This window comes from Amblyomma americanum, chromosome 11, assembly GCF_052857255.1.
Source record: "Amblyomma americanum isolate KBUSLIRL-KWMA chromosome 11, ASM5285725v1, whole genome shotgun sequence".
Lineage (NCBI taxonomy): Eukaryota > Metazoa > Arthropoda > Arachnida > Ixodida > Ixodidae > Amblyomma > Amblyomma americanum.
Genome location: NC_135507.1, coordinates 110,156,593 through 110,179,842, shown reverse-complemented (window position 1 = coordinate 110,179,842; position 23,250 = coordinate 110,156,593). Strand labels below are relative to the sequence as shown.

The 23,250-nt window shown below is 48.9% G+C and overlaps 2 protein-coding genes across 2 annotated transcripts; one reads left to right on the top strand and one right to left on the bottom strand.

The window, feature by feature from the left end:
* The first annotated feature begins 12,763 nt into the window (after positions 1-12,763).
* On the top strand, positions 12,764-15,428 carry LOC144110025 (uncharacterized). The gene is made up of 3 exons (XM_077642829.1): positions 12,764-13,743; positions 13,831-14,070; positions 14,249-15,428. Exons 1-3 carry the CDS (start codon positions 13,512-13,514, stop codon positions 15,307-15,309), a joined length of 1,533 nt encoding a protein of 510 aa, XP_077498955.1. The 5' UTR covers positions 12,764-13,511; the 3' UTR covers positions 15,310-15,428.
* A 124-nt stretch (positions 15,429-15,552) lies between these two features.
* Positions 15,553-18,137, bottom strand: LOC144110026 (uncharacterized). The gene is made up of 2 exons (XM_077642830.1): positions 17,547-18,137; positions 15,553-16,991 (listed from the first exon to the last, which is right to left on the bottom strand). The coding sequence occupies exon 2, from the start codon at positions 16,447-16,449 to the stop codon at positions 15,553-15,555; it is 897 nt and encodes a 298-aa protein (XP_077498956.1). The 5' UTR covers positions 16,450-16,991; positions 17,547-18,137.
* Between the last annotated feature and the right edge of the window lie 5,113 nt (positions 18,138-23,250).

The window sequence follows — 23,250 nt, the reverse complement described above, 5'->3', positions numbered from 1 at the left end:
GTAGGTACGGCACTCAGGTGCGAGTCGAGAAACATCATTGCCAAGTAAATATTCTTACGAAAATTCACAAAGAAAAAATAAACAGCAGGTGCGAATTAGTCATCTGAGAAATCAAATTTTGTTACTGAAAGTATGAGGAATCCATATAAGAAAGTGATCCTGACTGAAATAACAAACTCTGTTATCATGGCAATCCTGGAAAGTAAATCATTGCATTCTTTCATCATTAAGGTTACAGGTGAATTTTTGTACTTTTCCATCTGGACAAAAACAGGGTTACCCTTGTAGGCATTACCGGCTTGATGCGAGGTGAGGTGCTGGTAAAATATGTGACAGGGCAAATGATCTGTTGCTATGGTACAATGTGCGAGAAAAAGATGATCAAGTGAATTTTCTGTGCGTTGTGAGTGATGGCATGCTGAGCATTTCCATCAGAGGTGAAACACTTTGATATTGAAGTAGGACGAGAAGATTAACTGAGCTCCTTCATTCTTCTTTTAATAAAACATTCAGAGTGCTTTGTGTTTTATATGTGCACACTGTTGTAACTGTGGTATGCAAGGCTTGGGTGTGCATTGTTCTAATGATGCATTGCATTTTCTATCTCTCTTCATAGGAGGACACACCCGAAAAAGCTTACTTGAGAGCAAGGGCTGCATGGTTTTCTGCAATGCATGCTCAGCCAAGAAAAAGCATAAAAAGGCTGCAGCAAACAAGGCGGAGACTGCAAAAGAAAAATGCGGAACTAAAATCTGTTCTGTCAGCTTTAACTACGGAGAATATCCTCCTGACAGAGCAAGTGTCTGTTTTAGATGGCCTGGGTAAAGTAAATAAGCACCTACTTGAAAGACAAGTCGGAAAGCATGGTGGAATTGGCACTCCAAAGCAGTACTTCCCTGAACTGAGAAATTTTGCCTTAACTTTAAATTTCTATTCCCCACGAGCCTATCAGTATGTCAGGAAAGTTTTTGACACGTGCCTCCCACATCCCAGAACTCTGCGAAAATGGTATGAGACTGTTGATGGCCAGGCAGGACTTTCAACAGAAGCTTTCAATGCACTAAAAATGAAGTGTGCTGAAACAGCAAGCAAGGGGCACCGAACAGTTTGCAGCCTCATGGTTGATGAAATGGCTATTCGGCAAAACATCCAGTGGAACAAACGCAACTTTGAAGGGTTTGTTGACTTTGGCAGTGGCATTGACAGCGACTCTTTGCCACAAGCAAAGGCTGCATTCGTTATAATGGTTGTGGCTATTAATGGGCGATGGAAGTTGCCCCTTGGGTACTTCCTAGTTGATGGCCTAATTGGAACACAGAGGGCTAGCCTTGTCACCCAGTGCCTTCATAAGGCACATGATGCTGGAGCTATGGTTGCTTCACTCACTTGTGACGGGGCGCCCGCAAATCTGGCTATGTTGCAAGAGCTTGGGTGTGATTTCCAACAAGTGGGAGACCTAAAAACAACCTTTCGACACCCAGCTACCCAGGAACCAGTGGCAGCTTTTTTGGATCCCTGCCATATGCTAAAACTTGTGAGGAATGCACTGGCACACAAGAGGTACTTTATTGACCACCAAGGAAGGACAGTGTCATGGGAGCATATTGAGCGGCTGCATACTGTGCAGCAGAAAGAAGGCCTACATTTGGCTAACAAGTTGCACAGAGCTCATATTGAGTGGCAGCGGCAGCCCATGAAAGTTAGACTTGCTGCCCAAGTAATGAGCACTTCTGTTGCGACAGCACTAGCCGAGTGCAGGGAACTTGACCTGGAAGTTTTTCTGGCACACAGGCAACAGAGAATTTTTTGTTGAAAATTAATGAGACATTTGATGCCCTAAATTCTAGAAGCCCATATCAGAAAGGTTGGAAGAAACCTATAAATGAAAAGAACATTGAAGCTTTCGAAGGCATGTTCAAAACCACAACCCATTACCTCTCTTCCTTGAAGGAGTCTGCAAATGGAAGACGAATGATTGAAACAAACCGAAAGACAGGTTTCTTAGGTTTTATCATCTGCATGCAAAGCCTGATTAGTCTTTTTCATTTTCTTGTCACTGAAAAACGAGTGCTGAAGTACATTCCGGCCCACAAAATTTGCCAGGACCATTTGGAACTGTTTTTTGGCCTGATTCGAGCACATGGCGGGCATAATGACAACCCTACTACACAGCAGTTTCGTGCTGCCTTCAAAAAAGTGATTGTTCAAAGTGAACTGGCTGATGTATCAACAGGCAACTGTCTGAGCCTGGACAGCATCTCCATATTGTCATGCAGCAGTGCAACAGTTATTTCTTCTCAGGTCTTGAATATATCTGCACCAAGGAGGCAACTTCTAGACAGTGATGCTGTTCAGCAGTCTCAGGTAACAGCTGCAGACCATGACTACATCATAGCTCCAGGCTACATCAGTGAATGTGGAGGCCGAATTGTGGCTTACATGGCAGGTTATGTAGCTCATAAATTGGCTGCAAAGCTGACTTGTGAGCACTGCACAAGTGCACTACTCACAACAGAACGAGGAAACATTTACTCACTAATTAAGAGGAAAAGCAGAGGAGGGCTGAAATACCCATCAGAAAGTGTACTGAAGATCTGTCAAAAATCGGAGGCGGTGATCAGGACGGCAGTGCGCCTGAACAAATTGGCTTCAAGAACACTACTCACTGATCTTCTCCACGAGGTTCTTTACGCATTCCACGGTAGAGAGCTCTTCAATGAACTTCATGAGCACATGTTCGACAACTCTCCACTCGACAATCATTACATACACCTTGTCAGAAGTGTTGCAGAAAATTACATCAACATGCGCTTGTTTCATGTTGACAAGCAGGCAACCGAGAGCCTGCACTCTGCTCAGGTCCGGCAGATGTTTAAAAAAATAACTCAATTCAAGAGGCAGTGACTGATGCGACAGTGAGAATTCAAAAATCAGACTTGGTTTTCGTCAGCACGTCTTAATTTACCGTAGAGTATGAATGCAACCAGTCCATAGGGGTTCCATGCTTCATGTTGACACTGCAGCTTGCTGCCGCAATATGAGCTGAATAAGAATCTTACATGTAACAGACTTTCATGTCTGACTTTGTCAGAATAAAATTCTATTCAAGCGGCCACTCACAGTTTAGAGTACATTACAACCTGTCATACTGAGTATTGAAAAGAATAGCTTTTTAATGTGAATGCGTCATGTACACCACCGACTTAGGCTCATGCTTGATGGCAGTCACTGTCAGTTTTTTCAGGAGTAATCAGGGTTTTGATTTAGCTTGATTGCTACTGAATCAACCAGAAATTACCTGCTTCCTAAAATCAGATTTTCGTCTTTTGTGGTAAATGAACAATACGCACATTTTAAAAAAGAAGTCAGTTAAGTAAAATCGGTACATGTCCAGAGCGCAAATGCTAGTTCTTGTTCATGAATCTATATGCTGTAGATTCACAGATGGACATGTACTATTGGTCACTGATGTTCAAGAATAGGGGCTGCAGTTAGCAGTCTCCCAGAGCTTTCTTTACAGCGTGCCTGCACTACTGTCCTTTAGGGTACAGGGTGACTGAAGTATCTCGTATTTTGTAAAAAATATGGAGTGCATGTTTTTCATACTATAGAAGCCAGAATAATCAAGAAAGTAATTAGTGTACCATACTTACAATTTTAGTTCTAGATATTAAACACAACTGAAGGTGATTTTGGCCTTTCAAAGTAATAGTGTCAAAAGGGGGTGATCATCCCACTGCACGCAGCAACAGAGTAAGCACTAGCATATAAGTTTTGCAACAAATTCATGTTCTTAACTGATGAAAACACTTTTCCACATGCACTTGGTACATTCATGCATACAGAGGACAACCTTATCATTCTACCAGCCGCAATTTGTACATTATATTAAACATTCTTTAGCTGTCATCATGCCTTAGTTGTGCACAGCTCAAATGCCCGACTTATGTGCAGGCTATGTTGGTTGGCTCGTGGTTTTGATAAATATAAAACAGCATGTGCACACAAGTACCGCATAGTACACAACAAACAGAACAGAAAATTGGACAGAAAACTATGCTATTTCTATACTGTTTCAGGCTAGGCAGATAAGAGTCAAATACAACAATGCAACAATAGAAACAGTGTCAGCAGGGTGCTCTCTTTCTTTACATATATTACAGAAAGGAATACATGAAGCAGAAGGGAGGAAAATGATTCACTTTTTCCACTAGCCGCAACAACTGTTACCAATTTTTCAAGTCACTTCCAGGCAGTGCTCCAATTACTTTGCATTTGCATCGCTTAAATTTTATCAACTTTGTGATGCAGAAACAACTACCGAGAAATGAAAGCTTTCACACAATTTGGCAAGATCGGTCCACAAATATTTTTCTGTCTCAAAGCCCCCATTTACTGCCTTCCTATTGTGACATTCCTTGTGTGCTACGAGGTACATTGTTCGACGGCGCGGCGTAGACGGAAACCCAGGTATTTCTTTGTGTGTGCTACGAGGATCCACGTTCGACGGCGCGGCGTAGACGAAGGGACCCGCCGCCGTGACAGCGGCATCATCAATTACCCAGCCATGCTCTTTGAGTGACGACCAGAACAACCGGACCCGCCGCCGCCGCCGCGGGGAAACAGGCTTTATCCTCCCCAATTTCCGGGCACATTCCAGGACAAGGGAGCTGTCAGCGGGCCAGAGCGCGCCGTACCACAGCCGACGCTATGCGCTACCGCGAAGACAACATTCTTTCCCTCCTTCCCCTTTCGACGTGGGCTATCGCCGGGAAGGCACCCACAGCTTCCCGCCGTGCCTCGTGAACAAAAGCGCATTCCCAGAAGGGCCGTGACGGACACCTGTCATGGCGGACAGGCAGTACTCGCCAAGAATGTGGAAAGACAGGCGCTAATGAATTAGCTCCGAAGAGAGAGCCTGTGTATACTCTCACTTGAGAGAGAGTGGTGGCGTTTTTGTTGTTTATTTAGTTTGTATTGTTAACAGACTCTGGGTTCGAGGCTAAGCCCAACCCAAGGGGTGGTCCCCATCTCGCATGTTATTTTGGATTGGAGAATTGATGCTTTGGGCGGGCCACTGGAAATGACCGCCCTTAGTCCTTTGTTAATCAAGTGCTTAAAAGCGCATGTAAACGGATGCAGTCCAGTCTGAGCTGGGGCTCCATGCTTAGCATGTAATGTGATGCTACTTAGGCACTAACCTGCCCGGTCGATGAGTAAAGTAGTGCAAAGTTTGTTCTTTTGTAAATTCAGTTCTGCTTTTTCCAGTTTAACTCTCTGTATATGTATGTTGTAAAATTATGCTCTGCTGTCATCATCTACAAGCTCGCCTCCTGTTCATCTTCCAAGCCAAACGACACTAGAGGAAGGGTTTGTGAACCATCCTCGAAGAAACGGACGACTATTGAAATTCTACTGCAAGCACGCTCAGGACGACATCGTTTGCCAAGAGGGCCTTCAGCGCCGAAGCCCGTCGGCGTGCAGCTTCTGCCAGCAACCGCTCGAGCCCAACTCCGGAGCCACTCCATCGCCCCCATGAAGTCGTCGGCACGTAAGCTCGGACGCCCCAGCCTCTGATGTATAATCTTAATCATGTGTAATTATTGAATATACCTGTTTGTTTAAACTGAGCCATACGGTGTCTCTTTGCCTCTCCGTCCCGTGTGGACCTGCGCATTATGGGGGTCATCACACTGGTGTCAGAAGTGGGGTCTCAAAAGCAAATGTCCTCTGAATGCTGTGACATTCATGACTTCAAAATTGTAATCAAAAGGGAATCACGGGACTGATTGTGGGACTTTTACCCCCATTTGAGAGGCTTGAGGCACTGGAGGGCTTGAAAAAAAAATGACTGTATCTGAGGGAGCTCCCACTCCACAGCCGTCGCTCGGAGCAAGCATGCTGGCATTAGGAAGCGTCATTCCGACGTTTACGGGAGATAAGACAGGGGTTCCAATCTGCGATTTCTTTTCCATGCTAGAAGAGATTGGGAAAATGGGGGGATGGTCCGATGCTCAAATGCTGGGAATGGCGAGGTGTAAGATGGCAGGAGCTGCTCATGATTTTGCATGGCGAGACGAAAAAGTAAAATCCACAAAATCATTTGCGGAATTTAAGAAGCTCGCATTTGAGCATTTTGACACTGAACCACGTCACGTGCGAGTACAAAGGTTCCGTGACGCCGGACAGATGGTAGGGGAGGACGTGCGAACATTTGCGTCGCGGCTTCAGCGCCTAGCACGCGATACGTTAAGCAGGGAGGAGGAAGGAGACCAGTTAAGGAAGAAATACGCGGAGGATATACTTAAAGAGGAAATGACCGCTTTGTTCGTGGCTGGTCTGCAAGACCCCGTGCGCCGGTTCGTGCTCTCGCGCAAGCCGAGCAATTTCGACCAAGCCGTGGAGGCCGCATTGGATGAGGAACGAAATGAGGCGTTAACGACAGCCGCAGCGAGAGTACGCGTCATAGAGAGAGCGGTGCTCAACCCTGAGGTTGCTCTCTTGACAGAGCGGTTAGATCGCTTGGAACAGCTGCTAACTCAGCAGGTAGAACGCCAGGTTGAAGCGCGCGCTCAACAGCGCCCATTCGCTGGAAACCGGAGACCGCCACAAAGCTACAGGCGCGGTATGCGAGATTTTGAAGAAATCGTATGCTTCGCTTGCCAGGGTCGCGGACACATCGTCAGGTTCTGCCAAAACGTGCGCCGTGGGGAGCCACAAAGAGAAGCAGGCGAGACACGCCCTAAGCAAGCCGACAGCGGGGCTCCAGATACCGAGACAAAAAACTAGTTAGTCCTCCCCAGCCTGAGGAGCGTGGGGAGGGAGCAGTAGATGATGAGGTGGTGGTAGTTTGTGTGGCCGACGAGGCATGCCCTGTTGTGCGTTGTAAGTTAAATGGTTGTTGCATGGAATTGTTGATAGATACGGGGTCAAAGGTGACATTGCTTAAGGAGAGCAGTTTTAACACGCTTCGAAGGAAGGGGGACCGCGAGGTGTTGGAAGCGTCTGGTGGTATGGCAACCAAATTTGTAGGCATAACGGGGGATCCTCTTGGCATAAGTGGACTCTACCGGTTACACTTCTCCCTCAGCGGAATTGCATTGGAGCACCTCTGCTACGTATGCCCGGACACGGTGTCTCTGCCAAACGGAGTGTCAGGTATATTAGGGCAGGATTTTTTGAGAAAAGGGAAGGTAGTAGTCTCATTCTCTGAGGAAGAGGTTAATGCGGGCGGCTTAAAAGTTCCGTTTTTGAACAGGAGAGGGGCTGAGATTCGCATTACCGATATTGACACCCGTCAAACAGTGGGATCATTGCAGAAGGTATATTCGCGGGTTGCCGTCCGGCTGGTCGAGGAGGCGGTCGTCTTTCCTTGGTCGGAGCACATTTTGTACGCGTTTGTGCCTTCAGATGTAGAGAGCGGCGCCGTGGGAGTGCTTGAGCCGGTCGACTCTCTCAGCAATGGCCTGAAGGCAGCCGCGTGCCTCGTGACAGTTAATGACGCCCACAGAGTGCCCCTACGGGTGGTTAACTGTAGCCAGCAGCCACTGAGCCTTCCCAAGAACAAAACATTGGCTTTCTTCACCTCTGCGATAGAGCAACGTGAGCCCACCGATACGGTACTCGCAACTGTAGAGCATGCTAGTCCTTCGGCTGCTCCAAAGGTGTCGTTCGATCTTTCTCACGTAAAATCCAGGGAGAGGGAGGCTCTGGCTGGTTTGCTGAACGACTACTCGGAGGTATTCGCCGCGTCCAACCTGGATTTGGGCTGCTGTGGCGTTATAAAGCACAGGATAGAAACCGGCACTTCATCGCCCGTTTACCAGCGTGCGTACAGGATTCCTTACTCCCAACGTGAGGAGATGGAGCGGCAGGTGCAGGACCTGATTGATCGCGGCATTGTCGAACACTCAAAGTCACCCTGGGGAGCACCAGCACTATTGTTGGAAAAGCCAGATGGCTCGTATCGATTGGTAGTGGACTACCGCAAACTAAATGCCGTAACTCGCATCGATCCATACCCCATCCCCAATATACAGGAGACGCTTTCTCAGCTGGGCTCTGCCAGGTACTTCACGGTAGTGGACATGGCGGCGGGATTCTGGCAGATAGCAATGGATCCGGCAGATGCCGAGAAAACGGCATTCAACACGCCCTCAGGGCACTATGAATGGAAAAGAATGCCGATGGGTCTGGCCAACAGCCCTGCTGTCTGGCAGAGAACCGCTGATGTTATCCTGGCAGGTCTTCTGGGAAGGCTGTGCTTCGTGTATATGGATGACATTATCATATACAGTGACAGTTTTGATAACCATGTGCGCGATATTGAACAGGTTTTGGTGCGACTAAGAGCAGCGGGTCTCAAGCTGAAGCCCTCTAAGTGCCAATTCCTCAAAAACGAGGTGAAATACCTCGGGCACGTTGTTTCAGCTGACGGCGTGCGACCGGACCCTGAGAAACTAAGGTGTGTCTCGGATTTTCCATCCCCGACTAGCGTCCGCCAGGTCCGGCAGTTTCTCGGCCTGATCGGTTACTACCGAAGGCACATAGAGGAGTTCGCCAAGCTCGCTAAGCCGCTCACCGCCTTAACAGCCAAAAATGTCGCCTTTCGCTGGGACGAAAACGCGGAGAATGCTTTTGGGGCCCTGAAAAGGAAGCTAATGAGTGCACTGCTGTTGCGCCACCCGGATTTTAGTTTGCCCTTCGTTATGGCCACAGATGCGTCAAAGTTCGCAGTTGGTGCCGTGCTATCTCAGGTTATCGAGGGCAAAGAACATCCCGTTGCTTTTGCTAGCCGACAGCTGAGCCCCACAGAGCAAAAGTACGGAGCTACGGAAAGGGAGTGCCTCGCCGTTGTCTGGGCAGTAAAGCACTTCAGATGCTACCTTTACGGCCGCAAATTCAAGCTAGTCACAGACTGCCATCCTCTGAAATGGGTGATGAGTGTCAGGGACCCTAGCTCGCGACTCGCTAGATGGAATCTACACCTGCAGGAATACTGCTTTGAAGTTGAGCACAAGTCAAGAAAGACACATCTGAATGCTGATGCACTCAGCCGCACAGCTGCCGTGGCAGCTATAGATGAGTTTGTCCCCGTAGTCGACCCCGCCGAATTACGCACAGAGCAATGCAAAGATCCTGACCTGAAGCGAATAATCGAAAGCTTAGAGGGCGCACCGTCTCACCCCGAACAGCTAGGTTATTTCATTGACAAAGACGGCACCCTGTGTCGGCGCACGAGGCCAACCAGGAAAGGGAGATTAGAGAAAACCGCTTGGGAGAGAGTCGTCATACCTCGGTCGTGGACAGAAAGGGTTCTTCGCGCGTTTCACGATGCGCCATGCGCCGGTCATTTTGGCGTAGCGAAGACACGCAGGCGTGTGGAGCGTTTGTACTTTTGGAGTGGCATGCGACAGGATGTTAGAGACTACTGTGCGAAGTGTCATTCCTGTTTCGAAAGAAAAACACCCAAGGGACGAAGACCAGCTCCAATTCAGCCGTTCTCTGAGGTTTCGGCTCCCTTCGAGCGGACAGGTATGGACATAATGGGCCCATTGCCCACGACCACTTCCGGAAACAAGTACATTTTAGTATTTGTCGATCACCTTTCAAAATACGCGGAAGCGGTAACACTCCCAGATCAGAAGGCAGACACGGTTGCAAGAGCATTTGTCGAACAGATCGTGCTCCGACATGGACCCCCGAGGCAACTCTTGACAGATCGGGGAACGAACTTCGTGTCGCAGCTAATGAGGAGAGTTTGCGAGCTGCTTAAGATCGCTAAGAAGCAGACAACACCGTACCATCCGGCTTGCAACGGCGCGGTGGAGCGACTGAACCAAACCGTGGCCGGGTTCCTGTCGCATTTTGTTTCGCGCGACCAGCGGGACTGGGACTTGTGGCTCCCGTATGCAATGTTTGCCTACAATTCCGCAGCACACGAGAGCACGGGCGAATCGCCATTCTTTCTTCTCTACGGCCGAGACCCGGACCAGCCTAGTGAAGTGCCAGAGGGCCCCCGTCGTGTCCCATACGCTTCACTGGACGACTATAAGGTTGAGCTAGAATCGCGCTTGCAAGTGGCGAGGGACATCGCAAAGGAGTCCTTAAAGAAAGCGGCGAAGCGCAGGAAGGAGGTGCACGATCGCAGTGCTAGAGACGCGCCGTTTGATGTGGGGGACAGCGTGTACATTGAAAACTGCCAAAGGCAGATTGGGCTAGCTCGTAAGTTCCAGACGAAGTGGAGAGGACCGTGCGAGGTTGTCGAGAAGCTTTCTCCGGTAAACTTCAGAGTCCGAGACGTGAACCGGCGCTTGATAAGGATACACGCAAATCGCCTCAAGTCGGCACCGGTTCAGTATTCACGAAATGAGGAAAGGGAAAGCGCGGATTTTGATGGGGACAGAAGTGAAGCGGAGCGCGCAGATAGTTCGCAAGAAACGCCCTCTCCTGCATTTGTTCGGCAGGCGCCCGAGGTGACGGCCGGAATGCCACCGGATTTACTTCATGCATTGCTAGAAGAAGAAGCGCGCGAGGTTGCCGCGCAGATAACGCCAGGAGAGGCTCCTGCCACGAGCCCTCGCGAGTCCCAAAGCAGACAAAGGGGCACAGACTTACTTAGTATGACTCATGAAGGCCGATATCCGCTGCGAAATCGGAAAGCTAAGTCGGACTAATGGCGTAAACAGAGCGGAGTTGTGAACTGGTTAGAATTGTGTAATGCCGCATCTCATAACATTGCTATGTGCTTATGTGTTAAGTTATCGGAGTTGGTAGTTAAACCTTTCTGTCATTAAGTAACACCTTCACAGGAGAGCATGCGGAGCGCATGCAGAACCTGCCCTACTTCCTTTCGTTATCTATATTTTTGTCTGTGCCGTGATCGTGCTAGAAGTGGGAGCTCCTTTGTAACTGTGGTAAATTTATTTCGTCCAGTTTGGACTAGAAAGGAGAGGCTTGGGTGCTGAGTTTCATGTTTATCTGTAAAAGAAGATCAGTGCTGCCCCTGGAGACGCCAGTTATGACAGCGGAGGCATATGGTGTTGTGCAGTGGTGTTGAGTGCAGCGAAAAGTGTTTTGTCGGACGCACTGTGCGAGGCGATTCAGAAAGACAAGGGGAGCTGCAGGGACTCAAATGTTCGGAGAACATTCTTCTGGAGGGTGAGCGAGTGTGACATTCCTTGTGTGCTACGAGGTACATTGTTCGACGGCGCGGCGTAGACGGAAACCCAGGTATTTCTTTGTGTGTGCTACGAGGATCCACGTTCGACGGCGCGGCGTAGACGAAGGGACCCGCCGCCGTGACAGCGGCATCATCAATTACCCAGCCATGCTCTTTGAGTGACGACCAGAACAACCGGACCCGCCGCCGCCGCCGCGGGGAAACAGGCTTTATCCTCCCCAATTTCCGGGCACATTCCAGGACAAGGGAGCTGTCAGCGGGCCAGAGCGCGCCGTACCACAGCCGACGCTATGCGCTACCGCGAAGACAACATTCTTTCCCTCCTTCCCCTTTCGACGTGGGCTATCGCCGGGAAGGCACCCACAGCTTCCCGCCGTGCCTCGTGAACAAAAGCGCATTCCCAGAAGGGCCGTGACGGACACCTGTCATGGCGGACAGGCAGTACTCGCCAAGAATGTGGAAAGACAGGCGCTAATGAATTAGCTCCGAAGAGAGAGCCTGTGTATACTCTCACTTGAGAGAGAGTGGTGGCGTTTTTGTTGTTTATTTAGTTTGTATTGTTAACAGACTCTGGGTTCGAGGCTAAGCCCAACCCAAGGGGTGGTCCCCATCTCGCATGTTATTTTGGATTGGAGAATTGATGCTTTGGGCGGGCCACTGGAAATGACCGCCCTTAGTCCTTTGTTAATCAAGTGCTTAAAAGCGCATGTAAACGGATGCAGTCCAGTCTGAGCTGGGGCTCCATGCTTAGCATGTAATGTGATGCTACTTAGGCACTAACCTGCCCGGTCGATGAGTAAAGTAGTGCAAAGTTTGTTCTTTTGTAAATTCAGTTCTGCTTTTTCCAGTTTAACTCTCTGTATATGTATGTTGTAAAATTATGCTCTGCTGTCATCATCTACAAGCTCGCCTCCTGTTCATCTTCCAAGCCAAACGACACTAGAGGAAGGGTTTGTGAACCATCCTCGAAGAAACGGACGACTATTGAAATTCTACTGCAAGCACGCTCAGGACGACATCGTTTGCCAAGAGGGCCTTCAGCGCCGAAGCCCGTCGGCGTGCAGCTTCTGCCAGCAACCGCTCGAGCCCAACTCCGGAGCCACTCCATCGCCCCCATGAAGTCGTCGGCACGTAAGCTCGGACGCCCCAGCCTCTGATGTATAATCTTAATCATGTGTAATTATTGAATATACCTGTTTGTTTAAACTGAGCCATACGGTGTCTCTTTGCCTCTCCGTCCCGTGTGGACCTGCGCATTATGGGGGTCATCACACTATATATGTTTTACTCTCTCTGTTCGAATGGTTCATGGTTGCAAAGTGATCTAATTCAGTTGTGCATTTCTTCTTCTGGTCTTTTTTGTTGAATCCTTTTTGTGTGTGTTCTCCTTCCATGTGTTATCACTTTTCTTAAAAGATTTTGCTTGCTTCAGGTAGCAAGCTATGTTTTGTAATACGTGTTATGCTGTATCAAACCTTTTTAAAGCTCATATTTTGATTGCCCAATAAAATACAAATTTTGGACTTCATTAATCCGTTTAATAACACTGCGCCTCCTAAACCCGGCTATGTGTCCGCACAACAGCACTCGATCGAGACAGCAGCGCGGGTCGGTCGATCCACTGGGTCCATATCGGAGAAAACTTGCACGCAGTTGACATATCGCTCGCACAGCGTACAGTAAACATATGGTACGCTTCAGACTGCTTCGCGTATCGCTTTGCTGACGGATACCATCGCATGCGGCGCGGCTTCCTTGGCACTGCACACTTCGGTGAGCACACCGCGGCCCACGCATATCGGTTGCCACCAGTTGTGACCGTCATGCATAGGGGAATGTAGACGCAACGGGTATGCTTACAGGGACACGGTCTGGACGAGTTTGTATTTATTCGTGGTTAAAACAGCGCGGGAAAAATACACAAAAATGAAGGAACACGCAGAACACGTATTCACACACAAAACAATTAAGCGCCGACTCGCACTTTTTCTTCCCGCGCTGCTGTAACCATAAACCAGCGTGTCACCGTCGTCTATCGCTTTATGAGCCGTCGGCACTGTCAATTTCTCCTTCGAACAAGGCTAGCAGCGTTGAGGGACGCAACCGCACAAAGCCGAAAGAGAATACATGGCTTGCACCGACGTCATCAACGGGAATGCTGGGATACGCGGCCGCCATATTCATGACCCACCGCCGCCAAGGTAGATGTCCGCCTTGCCGCCGCTAATACCGCCGCTCCGTGCGCACTGGAGTGGTCGCGGTAGTGCCAAGGCGGCGTAGTGCCAGCTCGTGTTGTTTTCCGCGTGTGCGTAAGCGTTGCAATCTCAGCATGGTCAACTGCGCCGTTGTGGGCTGCTCCAATCGCAGCGACGTTACAGGAAGAAAGAAAAGGCCAACTAGCGCGAGGTTTTTCTCTCTGCCGAAAGTGATCGAAAACCAGTGCGAGCGAACCAAGACTCTGAGTGCGAAGCGCCGCAGCTTGTGGTTAGCACGCATAAAACATGCTAATTTCAACCACGAAAGCCCCAATGTGCGCGTCTGCGGTGTGCATTTCATAAAAGGTGAGCCCACTGTATGTATCTCCGTTTTATAGAAAAAAAGTCAACACGACTACGTGGAACGCTTTGAAAACAGCTTTGCGTCCGCAGGAGAACCGTCCAACCTGTTCGACGAGACAAATCCAGACTGGGCCCCGTCTCTCAGTCTCGGCCACGGGACCAGGCATGCTGATTCCGCGCGGCACGATCGCAGAGCAAAAAGACTCGCTCACAAGCGACGGGCCGATGTTGAAGCGACAGCAGTGGCATCGGAGGCGTCGCCGCGTGCCTGTCCCGATTCCCCACAGCCACCGCAAGCCGAGGAAGTCAGCGCCGATGAAAATGAGACAGGTCAGTAGGCATTTTTTTTTTCATAGTAATGCATGGTCATTTGTTTTTGCTTACGATGCATTCCAAGGCCTTTGGTGCGTCGGTCCGCTTACCTAGTGCTTGTGATGCCTAGCCAGCATGCAGTTTCGCTGGCTGCCACTCTAGTTTACGAGCTTATAAACTTTTTTTTTTTATACAGGAATCGCTGTTCAAACTGACATGACCATGCAAGACATACAGGCACTGGAGCAGCATTCTGTAGTGCTGAATGAACATCTGTACACATTGCAGAAAGAGAAAGAGCAGCTCGAGGTGACTGAAGACTCACTGAAAAGTTGTGAAGCAAAGGTGCGACTGTACACTGGGATGCCAAACTTTGCTGTTTTATTTGCTGTGTTCGAAGCACTAGCAAGCTTCATTTCGCACAATGTCAACAATAAGCTCACAAAATTTCAAGAATTCGTTCTGTTCATGATGAAGCTAAAAGTAAATCTGCAAAACACTGACCTTGCATTTCGGTTCAATATTTCAGAGGCTACAGTATTGCGCATTTTCGACAAGTGGCTGCACGTGGCGTATTGCAGACTTAAAGATGAAATAATCTGGCCCACACGAGATGCTTTGCAAAAGACAATGCCACAGGCATTCTACGACTCGTTTGGTGTGAATGTAGCAGTCATCATCGATTGCTTCGAAATTAAGATAGAAAGGCCATCATCGTATCTTCCAAGATGTGAAACATGGTCCCAGTATAAAGGTAGCAATACAGCCAAGTTCCTGATTGGGATTGCTCCACAAGGTGTTGTTACTTATATATCCGAAGGTTGGGGAGGCAGGGCAAGTGACAAACATATCGCCGAACACTGTGGGTTTTTGGACAACTTGGTGCCTGGAGACGTTGTACTCGCAGACAGGGGTTTTAACATCAGCGAAAGCGTTGGTTTCTACTGTGCAAAGCTTCACGTGCCAGCGTTTACCAGGGGAAAGAAACAACTTTCAGCAGAAGATGTGCAGAGCACAAGAAAGCTCGCAAACGTGCGAATACACGTGGAAAGAGTAATTGGACTCATTAGGAATAAGTTTATTTTTCTGAAGTCTGTCGTGCCAATCGATTACGTTGTGTGCCGGCCAGGAGATGAAGTCGCACCACTCGACAAAATTGTAACTGTGTGTTGTGTGCTATCTAACTTGTGTGCATCAATTGTTGCTGCACCAAAGGACGCCACTGGACAGCAGGCTTCAGCCTCAGTGGATGAGTGATTGTGAATCCTGCTTCAGCATGTCTGAATAAAGCACTGGACAGCAGGCTTCGGCCTCTGTGGATAAGTGATTGTGAGTCCTGCTCCTGCATGTCTGAATAAAGCAAACTCAGAATCTGCTGACGGCGTCATTTCTCAACGCCAGATTTCAGCGTGTCCCATATGGGCCACGTGTGTTCCAGCCTCAAGACGCACTTCCAAGGTTGAAACATGAGGCAGCTGTCCAAGTTGTGTTACAGGTTGCTTAGCCTTTGGGTCCTTTGCACTCTGGACAAAACCACAGTGTAGTTTTTGGTGCTCGCTTGAGTGCCACGCATGAAAAGTGGAACCATTTGTAGTGGCAGGATGCGTTGTCGCAAGCAACCATCTTTCCAGTTTCTGGTCCACGGCAAAAACAGTAGACATCACTGGGAGAGTTCACCACTGGACCAGCATGCTGCCTGGTGAAGTAGGTGCTGAAAAGCTCGGGCAGGATTGCATGAATGAAGAATTTTCTTCCAGCAGCCAGAATTTCCTCACAAAAGTGCCTGTCTTTCTGTATTCTCTCCACGTGCAACAAATTAGGTGTCCACACCACGAAGTCGCACCACTGAACATCACATACAGCCATTTGTGTCTGCACTTGGTAGAAATATCCGTGTTGTCGCCGTAGCTGGACTACACCATTGACAGTTTCCAGGCAGGAACCTGCAGTAGCCATCTCTGTAACATCCTTCACTTCCCTGAGCGAAAATGGGCACTTAAGTTCAACAACACCCTTCCCACAGCATGCGCAACAAACAAGACCGTCTGGTGTTGCTCCAACAAACGGATATCTTGTACTCAGGTGCAGCCCCGACTTGGAGCACTTGAACATGTCGTGCTTCTCGGCTTCACTGGTTTGGTATGCCCTGAAGGCACGGGGCTCATTTTTCACTCCCCATGTGATGGCAGGCGTCTTCAGCGACTGCTTTTCAGGATAGCACATCAGTTTTAGCAGTGATATGCTAGGGTTATCAATGCTTGTGTGGCACACCCTTTTCATTACAGAAGCAGTCACCCTGCCCGCTCGGTACAAAAACCAATTAGACGAGCTGCTGTGTTGCCTTGTCAAAGCTTCAACGGCCTTTACGGTCTCTTCACTTATAATTATTGATGGCATGACATCATTGGCTTTCTTAACCAAAACATCCAAATCATGCGCAACATTTCTTCGGAGTAGAGGTTTCTCAAACGGGCATCATGCATCGGTACAGGATTTTGAAAGTGTCCATCATATCCAGGGAGGACTGAAAAAATTGAAGGAACAATGCCGGCATCCTGAATTGAGCCGTAAAGCTTGGTACGCTCCTGCTCTGAAAGTGGCGGGACATGAGCCCGCTCCTTGACTGGACCTGCCTCAAAGGAATTGCTATCAAGCTGCCGCTTTTTCCCTTTAGATGATGTGAAGTTTATGTCCTTGAGTCGCTTATATTGTACTTTTTCGACATAAGCGGGCAGCCACATATTATCCTTCTGGGTGCAACTTCTTGACTTCATCATTTTGATGCCGGTCTCAACTGCAAACAAACAGGCTCCAACATGGGAGCATGCTTCCCCTGCTCCAGCCATACATGTGCAGTGCGCAGTGATCACAGCGCCATCCTTCTTGCACAAAATCCACACTTGGAGAGGTTTGTGCCCCAGCCTCTGCGAGTGGTTCACCTGCGAAGACAACGAGAAAAAACGCCGGCTTTACTGACCTATCGTTTCAAAATTGCTGCGGTTCAGTTGCACTTTGCCTAGGGATGTCGTCTTAGAACAAAACATTTGAGCCGTTTTTTTTTTTTTTTCAGAGTTGCGGTGCACGAACTTGTCTGTCTGAACCTGCTCATTTGCAATGCCATTCAGACTGTGCAAAATAATATAACTCGGTTCTTTTAATCTGTTGGAGACTGCGCTGCCCAGCTCGGACTTGACTGTTCAACGTCGGGTCCTCGAGCGAGCCACCGAGGTCATCACGAAGCAAAGTATTCTGATCACCTAGATTTGACCTCAAGTTCCGTTTTTCTGTTTGTTTTTTGGAACCGATAAGGTTTTTCCGCCTCCTTTCACGCTTTGCGGGCACTTCACGTGCTCGCGTACATACATAACCGAATGTCGCGCTTCAGATGCGCCGCACAGAGCGCTTAGCGCAAACGGCGTACGGACCATTCGTCACAGCTTTGCTCATACAGATTAACAAGGTTTGCAATCATCAAATGGATTCGTAATGCTTACCTCGCCGAGCAGGACAACTTTGCCGTCCTGGAATTCCGTGGCAGAAAGGTGCTTCACCCAGCCGCTTGTAAAATAATTGTGGGACTCCAAAGCTTTGTACGCTTTCATGTTTTCCAAAGTCACAAAGTTCGCGGAAAACACAAGATACGTGACGATGTCGCCGTGCGAAATCTCGGGGAAGCCACTCACATCGGCACTTGTGTCCACTCCGGGCCGCGGCGTGTATGGATCGATATCGCACAGTTTCAACTTGTCTTCGTAACGAAGGCGAATACTGCCGATGAGTTCAGAGTAATAACCCGCGTTTAAAGGTTCATGCGGCGCCATAGCAGACACAAATCGGATGAAGAAGAGCTGTGAACGGTGCCGGTGCCACGAATTTGAAAGCATCCGCGGCAGCACAGCACTGAACGAAGACTGAGCGTAGAGATGGGTCGCTCAGGAGTGAGCCGGATCTTCTGAGCCGCTCTTTTAAAAGAGCGGGTGAGCCGTGGCTCAGTAAAAGTGAGCGGCGGTTCTTTTGGAGATCCGGCTCACTGATCCATAGGACCGTAGTCCAGCGTAGTGATCCGTGCCGAACGGCGAACTGTCTGTTCCGCCAGACCGTCACGCTGGGTCTGGCTGGGTCTTCTGCCGGGTGCGATTTTCCCGCCATCTGTTAGCAGTGCGAGAAAGCTGGTTTGTCGTTCAGTTAGCTGTGTCGAACCGTCCGTCAGAGCTGCTGGGTGCGATTTGCTCGCCATCTATTAGCAGTGCGAGAAAGCTGGTTGAGTGAACGGGTCGCCCGCTCGCTGAACGAGAGATCCGGATCTCCAAAGGAGCCATTCGGCTCACTGAGCCGAAGACCCGGCTCTTCAAAAGATCCGGCTCTTTTGAAGAGCCGGGTCTTCGGCTCAGTGAGCCGAATGGCTCCTTTGGAGATCCGGATCTTTTGAAGAGCCGGGTCTTTGGCTCAGTGAGCCGTTTGGCTCCTTTGGAGATCCGGATCTTTTGAAGAGCCGGGTCTTTGGCTCAGTGAGCCGTTTGGCTCTTTTGGAGAGCCGCTCTTCTGGTGAACCGATTCTCTCGTTCAGTGAGCCGTTTGGCTCTTTTGGAGAGTCGCTCTTTTGGTGAACTGCTTCTCTCGTGCAGTGAGCCGTGCGGCTCTTTTGGAGAGGCGCTTCTCTCGTTCAGTGAGCCGTGCGGCTCTTTTGGAGATCCGCTTCTCTCTCGTTCAGTGAGCCGTGCGGCTGTTTTGAAGGGGCGCTTCTCTGTCGTTCAGTGAGCCGTTCGAAGAACCGTTCAATCAGAGCCGGGTCTTCTGGCAAAGTGCGTATTTCTGGGAGAGTTCGTTGAGATGCATTCCGAGTAAAAGAGCGCTCGCAGAGCTTGTTCTCGCTTTGTGTTATCCTGCGGTGTTGTGTCTTCCTTGTTGTCGTCCGTTGTCTGCGAGCGCTGTTTCGCTCAGAACGTGTCTTCTGGCAAATCATTGGCAAAGGATGGCGCCGTTCGTTGACAGCTGTTGTTCGAGCGATGTCTCACGACTCCCACTGATCGTGCATCGTGAGCTGGTGCAACATTTCGAAGGTATTAGTAAAAATACCTATAACACGGTTATTCTAATGCACATATCGTTTTTTTTAAAGGCAAATAACTAAACTCTATAGCAGAGGTTACAGTGTAACCTGCTAGTTATTTGGCTTTCTTGAAAACAAAACGATATATGCATCAGTAAAATAGCCGTGTAGTAATTTCAGGCATGGTCTCTTCCTTTTCTTAAGAGAGGAACAGGGCCTCTCCAGGCAGTGTTTGAAGATAGGGACGATTGTCGAATGCAGATGATGAAGAGAGGAAATATATCTACATAAATGTACAAAGGCAAACTGAGTTACAGAAGCAGATCTCACACAGACGGCCGAACTAACTGTAACTAAAAAAAGGTAATTCTCACACAGAGAACATACACAAGACCTTATCGACCCACGTGTTAAAGCCTAGGTATATTTGCAGAATTACAAGCCACTGCACGGGGCCTCTAGCTAAACTAGGCAATACCGACTTGTGATTTGTAATACATTTGCTTGCGTTTTTGTAAGTTTTATAAACAAAGAAGTTAGAGCGGCCGTATTTCGAGGCCCGTCCTAAGTTTCGATAACCAATGAAGGTAGCCACGTACAGCCCTGAAGTTTGACAACCTCGAGCCCAGGGCTTGGATAAAAGAAAAAACACATAACGAAAATTTTCGAAAAACCTATTATTACGCGAGCCCTTACCCTTATTGCGTGATGCTCTTTTCCTTCCCCACCCCACCTGCGCGTCGCCTCTCGAAGGATGACAAGTTTTCTTTCTTTTTTTCTCAGCTAACTGGCGGTGCCACTAACCCACTGGCTCGTCCCAGAAATATCAGATAGCGGAGGCCCGCGACGCATAGAGACGCGCTTGAAGGAGCCGGTAGCATGCGGAAGGAAAAGAAGAAAAAAAGTGATGGTCCCTGCGCCGCACTTGTGGAGAGAGGGAGTGGAAAGGAAAGAACCACGGCTCACTCGTTCTTTAAAGGAGTTGCTCAAAAGACCCGGCTCTTTCCTGAGCGACCCAAGTGAGCGGGTGAGCCGTTAAAATGATCCGGCTCACTTCAGTGAGCGGAGCCGTTCTGAGCCGTTCACTGAAGTGAGCCGTTATGCCCATCTCTAACTGAGCGACTGCAAGGTAGATGTACACTGGTAGCGAAGGCTCCATAGACGCCCATTGGTCCAAAAAATGGCGGCTCGTGGGCACTCCAGCGCCCCCTAAATTTTGGGGGGCAAACTACGCAAACGTGACGTAGAATGACGTCACGCATACGTATGCTTTTGGCGCGAATTATAAAGCGGTCTTTCTGTAGAATCCGCGTTTTCGAGCCCGTACCTCTCGAAGGTTGCTGCCTTTCAGCGCGCCCCAACCTTTGCCAGTCAAATGTGCTCGAGTTCCTGCTAGTTATGGCCTTGTTAATGTGCAATTGGGAACGCAATGAAAGTGACTGGTAAAGGAGGGGCAGCATAGAAAGGCAGCAACACTTCCAGACACTGGCGAAGCATGCATGATTCGTAGTGCAAATACTGGTGCTAGTACTTTTGAGAGCTTTTGAGTACAGCAAGGTATGATGCAAGGTATGATGCACAAAGCACTGGCTCAAGTGCACAGTTCGCAATAGAGTGTACGGCAAGTATGGTTTTCATAGTTTCATATTCATTGTTTATTGCAGCAACCAAACAAATACAGTCACAAAGCACACCCTTGGCACACAAACAAAAAATACATGTCACAGGCAGCACAAGCAGTATTGTTTAAGTTGGCTAATCATCTCAATAGTCACAGTGCAGATAGGAAAAAGCCCTGAAGTGCCACGAACGTTGTCAGTTAGGAAATTGAAAAGTATAGGAAACAATGCTACGACAGCTTCAATTGAAGCAAACATAACATGACATAAGTAGGCGCATCAACACAGACCATAGAGCACACTGGGATTATTCTTCACATTTAATTTCTTCAGCTGAAAGAATATAGCAGGTGCGTTTACATCTGCAAGCTTTAGCACCCTCAAACGTGCTCAACGTAGGAGCAAATACCATACATTGAAAAAGACATGAAGCCAAGTACGCACGAACGGGTTACAGCTATGAAACACGAGCGAACAGCCCGGCGAAACCATATCGAAGCTATCGCGCATACCTAGAGCAGACGACACACCTGTGAAAGTCCAGCGGGAATCGGTGTAGCGTGACACCAATGGTACTATCTACGCTGTCGCAGTGTACCACGGAGCATCGTTTCTTCACATGCCGCAAGCTCATCTTGAAATGAAGCGCTAAGCGCTTCAAAAGAAGAGCGCGAAGCGTACAAAGACGGAAAAAGACTTCGCACTGGCCGCACGCCGAAGGAAACGACAAAACCGAGAAAACTGCCGCAGCGGTGCAGCGGGGTGCAAATCTTACCGAACGGTGACAAAGAAGCGACGTGCAAGGACGACGAAAACTTCGCAAAAGGAGCATTTTGAGACCGGCGAGCTAAATTTATACGCTTTACCAGGCGCGCCATCGCAGACAGCTGGCGATAAGAAATCGCTTCGTGAGCTCCTGCCACTGTGGCCGGGTATCGAAACAAGGCCTGCAAAGACGCGCTGTAATGCACCGCACACTCATGAATAGGGGGCAGGTCAAGAGTGTTGCAAAAATACAAAATTTGCCAGGTTTTAATAAAATGACTTACCTCTTCCATAAAACAAGGTGCTAATATATTTTTTTTGTTGGCAGATTACATTCCAATTTTGTAGCTTTATCATTTCTTTATATGAGTGTTTTGCCCCCCATCCTCTGGTTGTGCTGCAGTCGCGCTAAACCACTTTTCGGCCCAGCCTTCGCCACCACTTTAAATCCGCCTTGGCGACTGGGTCAACTGGGTCACAAGCATGGTCGCCGGGTCAACGAGCAGGCGGATGTGACGTCACGTGCAAGCCACCAAGCCTTTTCAGAGAAAGCTGTCGCGGGCTTCCAAAACAACCGCTTTCGTCAAGACGGCGTCCTGAATGAACTAAGTGCACAGCAATGAAGACCAGCACCGACTACAGGCCTTTGTGCCTCCCGCGGACCACAACGATTGAATAAAAATGCGAATTTCCAACTCTACTCGACCGGTCTGCCGACATGGGTGATGCGTGAAGCAGACGACGCCGCTGCGCCCAACGCTGCTATTGGCTGCGCCATCGGCCAACAAATCCCAGTAGGCTTTGCAAAACCACGTGACTTCCTGCACGTTTTTTGTCATGCGGCTTGGGCTGCGTTCCAATACTCCCAAGTAGACGGCTACTTATCTTGGGACGCGTTCCATTTCTCGGCGAAGCAGTCTCATAAGACTGCTTCGCCGAAGTCCACATCGATGCAGGCTAACTTGCTGTCTAAAGATGGCGGAGCTGATGTACGCGGATGAGCGAGTCGTGCTCTTGCGGGCGTCGGACTGTACACAGAGTATAGGAAAGGAAAAATGTGAGTCATTCTATTATGTTATTTGGTACGCAAACTAGTGGCTAATTAATCTTCGTGGACGTGCGATTCCTAGAAGTGAATCACGCAGGAGAAAATCGTGCAGTTGAGAGCTTTGCTACAGCAGCGGACGCTGTAGGTCTGTTTACGTGATCCGGCATCTGACGATGCCGGATCTTAATTAGCACCTTGATTTTAGAGAATACTCGTCGCTGTCGTTGGTTTCCTCGACGGGCGTTAAGACGGCTGGCGTGACGGTTAACAAATGTGTTCTTCTGTTGCTGTATTAGTTGCATCAACTCTTTCGCGTGCATTCTTTTTTCTCTCCACACTCTCAGAACAAATACACCGGCATGTTGCGAATTGATTTTAGTCGTTGCAGGATTAAAGATCGCTGCTGTATTTAGGTCTCTCGCTGTCTCCGAGTGCCACGTAGGGCAGACAGCGGGTTTAATGTCGCGTATGTGTTTTCCTGTTGCAGTGTATATTAGCCGTATCGCATTTCGCGCATATTAATTACAGTCTTTCGTATTCTTATGTTTACAGGACCGTCTGGACGAGCACGTTCGAGGAGCATGTACAGTTGAGCATCAATAATAAAAGAATAATCGCATATCTCTTTAGCGTCCTCTTCGGAGAGCGGTCCCGTCTGCTACAAGTAGACTGACCGATAGGCACATCCACCAGTCCGGTTTACGCGCAAATTCATT

Excerpts from the sequence above, each read along its gene's own strand:
- LOC144110025 (XM_077642829.1), top strand. The coding sequence starts at position 13,512 with ATGGTCAACTGCGCCGTTGTGGGCTGCTCCAATCGCAGCGACGTTACA. Across the intron at positions 13,744-13,830 it reads CGGTGTGCATTTCATAAAAG|GAGAACCGTCCAACCTGTTC; the intron begins GTGAGCCCACTG and ends TTGCGTCCGCAG. Across the intron at positions 14,071-14,248 it reads CGCCGATGAAAATGAGACAG|GAATCGCTGTTCAAACTGAC; the intron begins GTCAGTAGGCAT and ends TTTTTTATACAG.
- LOC144110026 (XM_077642830.1), bottom strand. The coding sequence starts at position 16,449 with ATGCCATCAATAATTATAAGTGAAGAGACCGTAAAGGCCGTTGAAGCT.